Below are 14,331 nucleotides of genomic sequence, written 5' to 3' on the forward strand. Positions count from 1 at the left end.
CTGTGGGATTTGATGCTATCTCCAGGTAGAGAGTGCTGGAATTGAATTAGGACATACAGCTGGTGCCCACTGCAGAATTGATTGCTTGCTTGTTGGTGGGGAAAACCCCCCAACACATCTGGTCACAGAGAGTCTTCTGTGTTGGTTGTTGCTGTTAAGCAGGAGAATGGGAAAAAGCACATTGAGTATATTTTCCACACAAATAGGCTGCCATACAAAATACCATAGACTGTGTCTTAGTCCCTTTGGGCTGCTATAATCAAATATCATAAACTATGTGACTTATAAACAAACATTTATTTCTCATAGCTTTGGAAACTTGGAAGTCCAAGATCAAATGGCTGGTAGCTTTGGTTTCTGGTGAGGGGCTTCGTCCTTGTATATGGTCGTCTTCTTGCTGTGTTCTAAGATAGTGGAAGGGGCAAACCAGCTCTCTGGGGCCTCTTTTATGAGGGCACTAATCCCATTCATGAGGGCTCAGCCTTCATAACCTAATCACCTCCCAAAGGCCCTAATATTTCCTAATACCATCACCTTGAGGGCTAGGATATCAACATACAAATTTGGGGGGATGTAAACATTCAGTACATCGTAGCCTGGGTGGCTTAAACAACAGAAATTTAGCTCACAGTTCCTGATGATTTGGTTCATGGTGAGAGTTCTCTTCCTGGCTTGCAGATGACTGTCTTCTTGCTGTGTCCCCATGGCACAGAGAGATCGAAAACTATCTAGTATTTCTTCTTGTAAGGGCACAAATTCCATCATGAGGGCCCCAGCCTCTTGACCTCATCTCAACCTAATTACCTCCAAAGGCTCCATTTCCAAATACCATTACATTGAGGGTTAGGGCTTCAACATATGAATTTGGGGGTGGGGGACAAAATTCAGTCCATAGTACACGCATGATCTCATTTGATCTTCCAGAACCCCATGACATAGTTTCCATTTGAAGATGAAGAAAAGGAAGCTTAGAAAGGTGAAGCTGCCAATGGCCACTCCGCTAGGTAGAAATGGAACTGGGAAGTTTTCAAGTCTAAGGAATTAACTAAGGAATATTTGCCTTAAAAACAAGTCTTGCTGACTCCTGAGGCCTGACATTATCCAGTTTGGTTTTGAGCCATTTGGTCTAAAGGTAAATATGAAAATATGTGAGGCAAGAATATAAAGAGAAACTCCAATGAAGAGGAGGCTATGGAGGGATGGGCACTTAGCAGGGTGCAAGTGAGTACCTGGACACAGAGGGAGAGGATCCTGGAAAAGCGGCTTATCTCCAGGAAGAAATTGGGGGAGGAGTTTTACAGGAAACTGGATCTTGGAAGGTTGGCGGGGCGGAGGTGGAGGGTTGGAATTATGATGTCAACTCTCATCAGGAAAATGTTTGACTCATGTTCGCTCACCCCTTTGGCCTTCTTCCTAGGTCCCACACCCTTTTGCTGGCTCTGACAGGTTTTTCAGAACAGGAAAAAGAAGCACACACACACACACACACACACACACACAGACACACACACAGAAAGGAAAAAAGAAAAAGAAAAGGCAATTCCCTCCCTCCACCGTATACCCAGGCAGTGGGAGTTACAAAGATCTCTCTGTTGAATAGATCTTAGAATAAGAACATTTCTCCCACATCGAGCCAGTGTGAAGATAAGAGTGAGGTTCTCTCAGTCCTCTGAAGCCTAATTAAGTCATAGTGTTCTGGAAAGAGCACTAGTAACACTATATCTCAATTCAGATAACATTTATTAAGCTCCTTTTCTGAAGCAGGAACTGTGGAAGGTGCTGGAGTTCTAAGGAGCTCTGTGTGGCTTCCTCTGTCTTTGAGAAGTTGTCAGCTATGTGATGATTTAGATACTTTGGGGCACTAGCCCCTTATCTTGGCCACTGTTTCTACATAAGGGTGAATTCTCAGCCACAGCCAGGTGTGGGCTGTGCCAGGACATACTGACCTTATTTCCTCTTATTCTCTTTCTTATCTTCCCATTTGCAGCTGTTCCTTTAACTGAGTGCAGCCACTAGTCTCCTGGTTCCTGCCAAGAAGGAAATTCAGAGGCTGAGGAGGGAGGATCGCTTGAGCTGAGGAGTTCAAGGCTGCAGTGAGCTATGATGGTGCCACTGCACACCAGCCTAGGTGAGAGAGTGAGACTCTGTCTTAAAAAAAAAAAAAAAAAAAAAAAAAAAGACATTCAGGAAAGCTTGGACCACCAGTACACTCAATTAGGCCATTAAATCTTAAAAAGTCACATGGCCTTGAGAAAGCCACATAGCATCTCTGAAATATAGCATATCATAGCATCTCTGAAACATAGCATATCTGAAAATAAATACACCCTCTTTGCTTACCTCACAGGTTCTTGGGGGAATATTAAATGATATATTATGCATGTGCTTTATAAGCAGTAAAATATTACATAATGCTGTGGTAACCCTCATAGGGTTGATAAGCTAGGGAGCCTTAAGCATCACCTATTACCCCGTATTTATTGTGTGCTGGGCCCTCTTCTAGGCACTTCACCCATCTTAAGCCCTTGAATCTGCTGAGCATCCCAATGGGGCAGGTACTGAACAGGGAGGTTAAGTGGCTTGTCTAGGGTCACACAGTAAGTGGCAGAGCTGAGATTCAAGGCCAGGTAGTCAGGTTCCAGAACACACATTGTTAAACACCAGACCAAGCTGCCTCCTGTGTGCCCCACTGACACTTCCTGTGTCCTCCTCCATGAGCCCCTGGCAGAGATGACAATTGCTTGCCTTAACAATAGATAAGCTACCAGAAGGCAGGGCCTGTGCCTCATTCACACACGTCCACAGTGCCTGCCACATAGCTAGAGTTCAGTAGATATTTGTTGAATGAACAAATACCCTCCAGGGAGGGATACAATAAGTCTGATACAACTACTGTATTTTTCCTTCATTTTTTCTTGGCTAACCACACTCATTTCCTTCAGTTGTTTCCAAAAGGAGGTTGGCATCTCTCACTGTCCTCATTGACCTCCTTTGCACTTTCTCCACATCAACAGAGACCCATCTAAAGCCGACTACTGTGACATGAACACTGCACTTGAAGAGCCTGACCAGCGCTGGGCTCAGTAGAACTATCCTTTCTTCTCCCATGGTGTATCCTCACTGTCCAGGACTCTCTTCTCAGAAGCCCACTCCTTCCCCTGTACTGTTTATATGCTTAGTGAAACCAAGTACCCAAAGTGACCCTTCAACTGTTACTAGGCAGCTAAGCAGACTCCATTAAACCTTTTCCTTCCTTCCTCTCCTTCTTTTTTTCTCTCCCATTCTTCTTTCATTCTTCTCGTCCTTCCTTCTATCCTTTCTTCCTTCCTGCCTCCTTTTCTTCCTCTCCTCCGCCCTTTCTTTCAGGTCTTTTTTGTGGTAGGAACTGGTAAGAAAAGGAAAGGAATTCCCTAAGATTTTAAGGAAACAACAACAAAAACCAGGTTATGTTTGGTGAGGGAGTTGGGGCAAGAAACTGCATCTTCTAATATGGAATCCAGGTAATTTATCAGTTTTTTTTCATAGCATGACTACGGTGAGATTTCTTGTAAGAAAAAAAAAAATACCAGCATCGCTGGCCTCATATATTGGATTGTACTTAAGGGGCTCAAGGGACAAGATGTTTGAATTTGGAGATGTCTTGGAAAATCCTGTGGTGAGCACAAACGTTTGCAGTGTCTCTGCTGGACTCCTCAAATTGGGAAAAAAGAGACTCTGGTACTCATCATAGACTCAAAACCTGAGGAAAAGCGAGATGCGATTATTAGATAAACTGGCAATGACACGCACAAAAATGTGTCTATTCCAGCCAGGGCTTTTCTTTTCAGTTGTTTGTTTTGGTTAGAGATGACTTTGGGGAACTGCATGTCCCACTGGACATTCCAAGCTGCGTTGTCGGAGTCGCGGGTCGCGGCCTCCAGTCAGCGGAGCCGCCGCCCCCAGGGTCCGCCACCCAGAAGCCGGCGGAGGGGGGCCCGCCGGCGGGAGCGCGCGCCCCGGTCGCCGTCTGCGGGTAGAAGCAGAGGAAAGACGGCGACCTGGGAGCGCGCGAGGCCGCACGTGCGCGCGCCCGCCCGCCCGCCAGCCAGTCCGCTCACCCACGCGCCCACGCACGCGCCCGCCCGCCCGTTGGCCCGGGAAGTCTCGCGATGCCGTAGCCGGGTGCTCCCGCTGCGGGTGGCTCGAGCTGTTGCTGTGGTTGCCTGAGTTGCTGCTGCGGCGGCGGCGGCAGCGGCGGCTGTGCTTGTGGAGGTGTCGGCCTCTGGGCGGATGTTGACATTGTGTTGTTGTTATTGCTGATGGTAATGGCGGCGGCGGTGGCGGCGACGGTCCAGACCCCATCTCCTCTGTAGCCGGAGCCGAGACAGCCGACAGCGAACTCCGCGGCCTCGGAGCCGGCGGCAGCGGCGACTCCCCTCAGCCTCCGCCGCCTCGCCCGCCGGTACCCCGGCGCCAACCCCGGGAGTCAGGCCCTTTGGGCAGGGGAGCTCGGAGGCTCAGGATGGCGGATTTCGACGAAATCTATGAGGAAGAGGAGGACGAGGAGCGGGCCCTGGAGGAGCAGCTGCTCAAGTACTCGCCGGACCCGGTGGTCGTCCGCGGCTCCGGTCACGTCACCGTGTAAGGCCCGGAGGAGGGCGAGGGCGGGAGGTGCGGGCTGGGGTGGGCCCCGTTACTCCACGGGAGCCCCGTTTCCCCTGTGTCCGTCTGGTGTCGGGGGCCTTCCGAAAGAGTAGGCGACCAGGAAGTGAGAACTTGGCTTATTTTCATTTGTTTGGGTCTCCGAAGTGGGGATGGACGCTGTCCTTCCTCCTCCACACACCCCTTTAGCAGGCCCTACAGGCCCGGGCGATGTGACGATCCCAGTAGGCACGGGTTTTCATTAGGGTCTGCCCTGCGGGCCACCCTTCCTCTTCAGGGTGGAAGTACGTGTATTGACAGGGAGCCTCCTTGTTTTCTCGCCCAGTTACCCTGTGGTTGTCTGTGCCTTTGCACCCAGTGACATGGCTCAGAGGCCAGATCTGGGCCGTGTGAGACCCCAGTGACAATTGGCAGCGAAGCTCCGTTTCGTGTCTATTTCACACATACCCACAGGTCTCCCAGTTTTTCCACTAATTTCCGCAGAACTAATGCAAGTTCTTGTAATTGTACGTGATAAAAATATATAGTTGAACACAAATTTAAGATATACAGAAAGAAATATGTTTACAACAACTACGTGAGGGACATACACTCTGCTCAGGTTACTGAGGGAAAATTGTAGTCCTGAAGCTCCTCCTTGGGGCACGAACTTGGGGCTTCTTAATTTGGAAAGTACCACTAGTAACATTAAAAGTCTGATATTAATAAGGAATGAAAGCTTTCGGAAAGACCATGACAAATAAAGGAATGTGAAGACTTGAACCAAATAATGAGCTGTCCGGAAGCAGGAAGTTTTGTAATGTTTCACTATGAAGTCCACAGTTTTGTACCACTTGATGTATTACATTGATACTCTCTCATTTTAGATCTCTTGTTCAAATAATAGATCAGACTTCCATACTTGTCAGGTATCTCTGTACTTCTTCACCTTTTCAGTAAAAACAAAAGAGCCAGCAAGTCTGAGAATGTCTGGGATAGTCTTCATTATATTTTGGTGAAGAGTGAGTGGGATGTGCTGTGAATAACTTAGGGAAACAGTAAGACTTCTCATATTAGTTTGTCAGCAAAATAATTGCATTTCTCGTATGACCAGCCATATTGTTGTTTGAGTATGCTTATGTAATGCTTTAATTTCTTTAGTACCTGTTAGTTTATATGCAGGTGACTTAACAGGGTAAAAACACTGCATAATTGCCATCACAGCACCATGACAAGACAGTGGAATTTAATTCACCACAATAATACTTTCTAAGTGTTGTCACCAGCTTAAGAAATATAACCAAATATCATGGATATTAAACTTTTAACATATATCACAGAATTCATAACCTGCCATTTGATTTTATTTTGACTTTTAGGACCTTTTTGCACTGTTTTAAGCCTAAGGAGTATGTGGATGCTTAAAGAAGTGATTTCCAAACTTTGTCATGCCGTCTATCCCTCCTTCTACATTCCTCATGTCAAAGAAAAGCTAGAGAATTTTGTCATTTAAAAAGGCGCCGCTGTAGTTGTAATGTTTCCTCTGTTAAGGAGAAGAAAAGCTAAGCACTTTGTTGGGCAAGTGGGAAATGCAATAGTGGGCAAAGTGCTCAGAACCTAGGTAATCAGTAAACTTGATTGTAGTTGGCTACGTGGAGAGGTTAATAGGGTAGAAAATAATTATTAGTGGTTTTCAAACTTAGCTGTCCATTAGAATCCTGGGTGTCTTTAAAAAAAGACCATTGTCTTTGCTCCACCCCAGGCCAGTTGAAGGCCAAATACTAAGTGAGGGTCCTAGGAGTGGATAGTTAAAATAATAAATAAATAAATAAATAAATAAAATCTCACAGGTGATTCTAATGTGTAGCCAAGATTGAAAACTGTTCCAGGTTATAGGGAGGGACTATCTATCATCAATAAACAGTATGCCTTACTACATTGTGAGTTAAATCTCTGATTTTCCTCAGCAACTTCCTTCTTCTCCCATTTATCTTGGTTCTAGGCTCTGGGTTAAAATCTATCTCAGCTACTTCCTGGATAAATTGTTTATTCATGACCTTTAGTTGAGATGGGGATAGTTATAGTCGATACCTTTTATGATTATTAAGGATTAAATGAGATAGTACATGAAAAGAATTTATTGCATTGTGTGGTACTATGTTCAATAGATACTAGTTTTTATTATTCTCCTCCTCAGATATAGTTTTCCACTTTGAGAAACAGGTGTAAAACAAAGTACTAAAAAATTAGAACTGCCATTATCAAACATAACAATGATTCACCTTAGTCTTATTTTTCCATTTCTAAGCAATGTGTATGTGCTTAAATTACTGTGTTTGAAGTATTTTGATGACAATAAGGATCTTTCTGCATTGAAAACTTAACCTGTTTTGTGGCGACATAGGTAATAATAGAAAACTTTTTTTTTAACATGGCTCTGTCATGCATAATTCCCAGGCACACTAGCACACCATGCCAGTGGGTAGCCCAGTTAACATCTATAAAGGTTTTTAGAATTGGTGCATATGTGTTACTATAACTGTTGAGCACATTCAATTTTTCTTGCTTTAAATATAAATGGGAAGAGCTATTAGAACAGTTGTAGTAAGACTGGCTAAATTTAACACCCCCTCCCCCACCTTTTTTTTTAATTAGGTGCTGATCAGAGCAGTCTTCCCTTACCAATTTGAAAGTAATTGACCATGTAAACTGAATCATCTGTAGTCTAGATCAGTCTAGAAGGATATAGATCAATCCATATGTTTTTCACAGATGTAACTTTTCAGTAGCCCTTTACAGTTGACTATTTCTGCTATTTTTTTCTACTTTAATATATTACAATATTACTGTTTATTTTAGAAACTTGTATTCTCACGTGACGTGATTGGCATGTCATTGTGGTGATGTGAGAAAGAAAGTTACCTTCCATTCTCTAGGTTAGTCTCTAGGCATAATCAGATTTTTGTGACATAGGATGCAACATGTTTGATTTGCCTAAAGTCTGCTTTAAAGTGGCTTTTAATACAAATATTTTCCTTTTTTTTTAATACAAATGTTTTCATCTTGACCCCCAAATCAGACTTATTTTTTATACTTCTCTCATGATCAGTATTCTTTTCTGACATTCTTCTGTGTAAGTATAATATTTCCCTTCATTGTTAGATTTCTAGGTAGCAATATGGGGAAATCTTGTGCAGAAGCATATTTTGAGGAAAGTGGTATTGGAAGGAAGGAAAATAAATGATAAATTCCTGTTATTGCATAGTGTTTAGGTACATGTAACCTAAAAGGCTTACAGTCACCATTCAATTAAAAGTAGATTTCCTTTTTGCTTTCATGGTGACTTCTCATATAATTGACAATGAGGAAAAATAGTTTCTAAAATAAACAGTAATACTGTAAAAAGACTATTAGGTAGTCTTGACCAGATTGGTTAATATTTTAAAATTATGGAGTTCCTTATGCTTCAAAATATATTTGCAAAATATGTTGATCATTTATTGAAGAGTTTCATTTTTCACAGTGATAACTCTAAAGGATGTGTCAGTCTAAAAGTTAGAATTTAAAAGTAGTTTTAGGCCAATATTTCCTAGGTAATCTGTCATTATAACAGACATTATTTGCTCCCATCTCCACTTTCTACCCTTCTTGTATCAGAATCAAACTTGGGGCTTTCCTAGAGTATGTATAATCTTTGACTTCTAACTCAAGCCCTGTCATAGAGCCAAGTTATTTTGCTGAGGTTTGTTTCTAATGTTATTCTCGTGTAATTTTACCGTGTCTTCATGTACTCTCTTCTGAGGTGTAATCTTACCATCTCCACAAATAATTCCTTCAACACCAGTTTTTATCAATGGCTGTCGGAAACCACTTTTTGCTTGTTTTCATTCCAGGTATGTTATGGAAGATTAAAGATTTAGAAATGTGACTTGAAAATGTTTGGGAACTACATTGGGATGGAATATGATTTTTGAATAAGAGACATCACAAGAACACCTTAGTGTTTATTGATCTTTCAAATGGTAGAGTTAGTAAAAAATTGTCTTGAAATGTGTCAGTATTTCAGGACTGCTACTAAATGCTGTGGTTAGCAGTAAGAGACCTGAATGTGAGTTGCCAAATTACAGAATCATGTCAATAAAACAATTTTGTTAAACTTTATAATTCCTACTTCTTTCTCCCACCCAGCATAATATTTAAGACACATTCTATTTATTTCTAAAGATTAAGCTTTCTGTTTTGAAATTTTTGAAGGCGTCATTGATGTATCTCCACAGGCTATAAGTTCTTGAGGGCAGAGGTTGTGTTTATTGATCTTTCTTTACTATTTAATATAGTGTCCAGAATATTATAGTTCCTATAATATTTTCTAAATGAATGAAGTAATTGTATACATCTTTGGATTTTGTCAGAATTGCCAAATGAATCACTGTTTTCTTCTCTGCACCTCCGAACAAAGGCAAACAATGTTCTATAATAGAATACTTATCACACTGTAAAGATAAATAGCTCCTCTGTTTTAAAAAATGAAATCTGGTCATTGTGAGGAAATTATCAAATTAAGGTAGATTTTTTTTATAACTCTTTTTTTTTTTTCTCCAGAGATTTTTGTTTTCTTTTTTTAGAGACAGAATCTTTCCCTGTCACCTGAGCTGGTGGGCAGGGGCCTGATCACAGCCTACCGTGGCCTTGACCTCCTGGCTCTAGTGATCCTCCTTTCTCAGTCTCTGAAGTAGCTAGAACTACAGGTACACGCTGCTATGCCTAGCTAATTTTTTTAAAAAATTATTTTTTTGGTTTTTGTAGAGATGGGGCTTCACTGTGTTGCCAGGCTGGTTTTGAACTCCTGGCTTCAAGTGTTCCTCCTGCCTCAGCCCCCACAAATGCTGGGATTGTATGTATAAACCACCATGCGTGGCTTCCCAGAGATTTTTCTTATTCCATTTAGTTTGAGAGGAAATTAATTTGATTATAATTTGGTAATTTGATATAATACATATCTTTGGTAATGTGAAGAAAAAATTCTATGCATTTTATTTGGACCAACTACTAAAACTTCTTAATGCATAGATTTTCTTGAAGAAATGAGAAATATGATAATTAACTGAGGTTTCAAAGTTTTTACTGTATTTGAATTTGAGAATTTATATGACATTTGGTCCAAAGAGTTCAGTGTTGGATTTTTGCCTACCAAGGGATATGAAATTGATTAGTACTTAAAATTTTATATGACTAGCTAAGTGGAAAAGAGGGATTAAATGGTGAAAAGTAAATTATATGTAATTATTATGATACTAATCAAATACTATTCTAAATAATTTAAATAAATAATATTACTCTAAAGCAGAATTCCAGCTGGAGTTTATACTGTCAACAGGTTAAAGGCCCAGGATATTAGGCCAGCTGTATACTCAGAAAGAAATCTTTCAAATCTCTAATAGCTGTGTCTGGCTTAGGTTTCTAATCTGCTATAAAGCTATTTAGATTTTATTCTTAATAAAATTAAGCTTTAAATATAACATGTAGCAACAGATGCTCTTAAGTATCCTTCAAGTATCTTCTGTGTAAGACTGTGTGTGTGTGTGTGTGTGTGTGTGTGTGTGTGTATGTGTGTATGTGACTTTTGACCCAATCAGAATATTGGGTCTGGAAGGGAAGAGTCTAGGGGTTTTTATTTTTGGTAGGAGTGTTACGTGATTCTATCAGACATATTTGGAAAGTAATAGATGGTACTGTGGAAAAAGTATGGTCTTTGATATCAGGCAAATTGGTTTCAATTCTCAGTCACTTCCTGACAGTAACCATAAGCAGATTAACCTTTCTGAACTTCAGTTTTTTCATCTGCGAAAGAGATAATATCCACCTTAGAGGTTACGTGTGAGAGTCAGAATTTATCTAATTAATAGGCATTCAATAAATTATTACTTATGACATATTTTGATGTTTAACCCTGCATGCACATTTTTTGGTTACTCTTTACCATTTTGTGGGAAGTCAGTCTAAAATGTGATGTATGCTTTTCTGCTTTAAAACAAGATTCTGAGCATAGCTCAGAATTATCTAATTGACCAGAGGAATCATTTAATCAAAAGCGGCTATCAGATTGATACACAGTGATGCCTTAGTGGCCCTGAGGTATGTTGGAGTTTGAGAACCATCTCTAAATGGCACTTTCATTTAAATTTCATATGTGGGCTGTTCTTTTTGGTTTGCTTTCTTCTGTCTTTGTAATTGGTCAGCTGTTCTTGGAAGCAAAACAACTAACCAGCCTTATTAGAACTGCATATAAAGTAAGAGAAGTTCATCCTGATTGTTGAATGTAGATGCTTGGGTTTTGATGCTTGGGTTTTACAATATTTATTTTGTTTTCTCAGAGTATTTTTTGCTTAATCTTTGATTATCAGCTGTCTTGTTGAGGTTTCCTGATAAGTAATTTAATGAGTATTTGTTAAATGCCCATTTTTCTGCCAGGTATTGCACAAAGCTCTGGGTATATAATGAAACCCAAAATGAAACACACATAGTTTCTGCCCTCATGGAGTTTACAGCTAATAGACAAATTTTATCTGATAAAGTTGCAGTGAAGGAAATGGATGAGATCCTGTGATTGAAAATAATGTGATTAGGAAGAACCTCTCTGAGGAAGCTAACATTTAGGAAGGATGAGAGTCCTGTCAGGAGCCCCTGGATCTGGAGAACAGCAGGTGCTAAGACTCCAAGCCAAAACAAGCTTGACTTGCCTGAGGAACTGAAAGGATACCTCTGTATTATGGCTAGAATATAGTGAACAAAGGGGATAATGTCTTGAAATGAGATTGGAGGGTTCAGTAGGGGCCAGAAAGGATTGTAAAGGAATTAGAATGAAATTTAGAAGGTTATAGAAGCAGCTTCCATAAGACATGATAGTGGCCCCAGCTAGGGTGTTGATCTCTAGATTAAAGGAGTTATTACAGTTCTGTGTGTAAACCATGAAATTTCACAGCTTTTCCTATGAGGTATGGAAATACATAGCAGTGGCCACTTTTGCTGTCTAATTCCTCAGTTCTTATGTTTGTTTTGGTCTGTTTATTTTTTAATTTTAGCTTTTTGTAGGCTGAGGTTAAATAACTGGCTACCCTTACTGTTCACTGGGAGTGATTTTGATGGCATACCTGCACTTTCTGTTCTGCTGCTGGGGCTGCTAGTATGCCAAGAGAATAGCACATGCCAGAAGTAGAGAGTCTTTCCCACAAGATCATAGATTTTGAAGTGGGAACCCTCGTAAACGTGATATCCTTTAGCTGTAAGGTGTGTAGTATGTGACAGCCCTCAGTACATGATTCATTAGATTTGAGGAAAAAAATTGTGATTTTTATATCTTACATTTAAAACTCAGTTGCATCCGTAGGAGCTGAAATGTTCTCACAGTGTCCCTGAAGAATAATTTTTTTGTTCTTAAGCTTTTTTTCTCTCCCACTATCTACTTAGGATAGAGTTGGTTGGACTTGAAGGTAACCTAACTTTGTTATTTTGATTGATAAAAAAAGTGAATGTACTATATATAGTGAGCTTCCTGCAAGAACTTCTTGTTTTATTCTCTTTGATCTTGCATTGTAGTCATAATGTGGGCCTTGGTTAGTTCAGTGGTGGAGTTCCTATGTACCCAGTCTCCTTTCTTGGTCTTTTCTAAACTGCTCAATTATAAATGTTACTTGAAATGAGTATTTTTGTTAGTCTATATTGTAAATCAATTCAACCGTATATTTTGCTTAAATGAACATAATTTAGCATCATTATTTTGCTCTTAAGATTTATAGAGGTATGAAGAATATTCTAAAATATGTATAAATCAGATATACAAAAATCTTTTTTCTGTAGTACAGAAAATTTAAAAGTTGTTAAGTTAGATCAGCTGCATCCCTATATCGCCAGAAGTTAGTTATACTGTGCATTTTCATCAGTATACACTTATATAACTTTCACTGCTTAACAACATATTTAATCTGTTAATAATGGAAATTATAACCTTAATAATTAAAAATTGATAAAATGCTAATGCTAGATTATTATAAGACTATGTATAATGGTGAGGTTTATGATAGAGTAAAGTTAACACATGCTTTGGAGAATTAAGTCTTTGATTTCACTAGTTTCCTGAATGAGATTAAACTTTCATAAAACCAGATGAACTCAAATATTGTTCAGAATGTGGTTACAGAGTTAAGATTTTTAGAATTATTCTGAAACCCAAATATACGTCTCCAACTCCAGGGTCTCTGTATCTTTTGTATAAATAGAGTATACTTTCAATTAGGTCCCATCCTCCTTGAGCTACATTGATATTCAGACATATGTTGAATCAACCAGATAAACTTAAAGCATGATTTATATGCATCAAAGCCTGTTAATTTTTTTCCATAGTTATGACTTTATCTCCAAAACTAGCTAAAAATTTGAGTTCATTGAGCTCAAACTTCAACATTAGGAAATAAGCACTCTCTTCATGTGCCATCTGCATAACCAATGTGTTCAGTTTGAAATTTCTAGTTCATATGCTCATAGGTCTTGTCATATCTGTAGGAACATAAAAATCCTCTGTATCTATAGATTTGTACAGGTTGAATGTCGCAGAATCCAGAATATCCAAAATGGAATTCATAATCTACACCCCAAATCAGCTTCAACGGCAGCCTTCCATTCTCAGTTGATGGCAGATCGAGGACCCTGTTTGTTTAGATCAAAAACTTTTTGATGTATTCTTGATTTTCCTCTTTCTCTTTCACTGCATCCATTCTGTCTTGACATCTTGGCTCTGTCTTCAAAATTTGGCCCTATTTTGCCACCTACACGGCTGGAGTGAATTGCCAGTCTCCCTTCTGCCTTACGCTTAATGTATTTCTTAAGTCAGGTATGGTGGCATGTACCTATAATCCCAGCTACACGGGAGGCTGAGGCAGAAAGATCACTTGAGCCCAGGAGTTTGAGACTACACTGGGCAACATAGCAAGAATCCATCTAAATTACAAAAAATATATATATATATTTTTTTCTTCCCCCTGTCTCCACCTTTCCACCTTTGCCTCTCCTCTTATACAACCATTTTGGTACATCTGCTATAGTGATCCTTTTAAAACATAAGTCAGTTTAAGTCTTTTCTCTGTATCAGGCCCCTCAAAGGTTCCCCATCTCCTTCAGAGTCCTTTTAATGTTCTACAAGACCCTCCCTGATCTGGCCCATCATTACTTGTCTGGTGATCTCAGTTTCTGCTTACTATTGGCTTCAGTTTATTTTGATTTCAAATTATCGATGGCTTTACTACATCTTGACTTCAATTTAAGCCCTCTCTCTGTCAGCTCTGCATGTTACCATCTATTTGTCTTATGTTCAGATACCTCAAGAGAGAGCTGATTGAGTTAGTTAATGTTATCTAAGTTAGGCAGGACTGTTTGGCCTTGCCATTCCATGTGCTGCTACCCAGCCCAGGGATTAGCTGTTCTTAAAGCAGATGCCCACTTGTGATCTAATTAGCCAAAGTATAGGGAGTTCCTGGTTAGGCATGCGGAGTAACAGACTACTCTCTCTAGTATACATGGTTTTGAGCTGTGTAGCATCTTTTCAGATTGTTGTATTATAATTAATTTAATTATAAGATATTTCTGTTTTAAAAATTTCACTGTTAAAAATATCACTGTAACTCAGAAGAAAAGAAACATTGAACATATATTTTTGAT

The 14,331-nt window shown here is 39.9% G+C and overlaps 1 protein-coding gene across 1 annotated transcript in view; it reads left to right on the forward strand.

The window, feature by feature from the left end:
• Nucleotides 1-3,918: 3,918 nt before the first annotated feature.
• The window catches only part of CHIC2 (cysteine rich hydrophobic domain 2), a 59,578-nt gene continuing 49,165 nt past the window's right edge, over nucleotides 3,919-14,331 (forward strand). The window contains exon 1 of the mRNA XM_004038681.4: nucleotides 3,919-4,620. Within this exon, the coding sequence (XP_004038729.2) occupies nucleotides 4,502-4,620 (119 nt within the window). The 5' untranslated portion in view covers nucleotides 3,919-4,501. The remainder of the gene's footprint in view (nucleotides 4,621-14,331) is intronic.

The sequence above is a fragment of the Gorilla gorilla genome, chromosome 3 (genome assembly GCF_029281585.2).
Source record: "Gorilla gorilla gorilla isolate KB3781 chromosome 3, NHGRI_mGorGor1-v2.1_pri, whole genome shotgun sequence".
NCBI classification, from domain to species: Eukaryota; Metazoa; Chordata; class Mammalia; order Primates; family Hominidae; genus Gorilla; species Gorilla gorilla.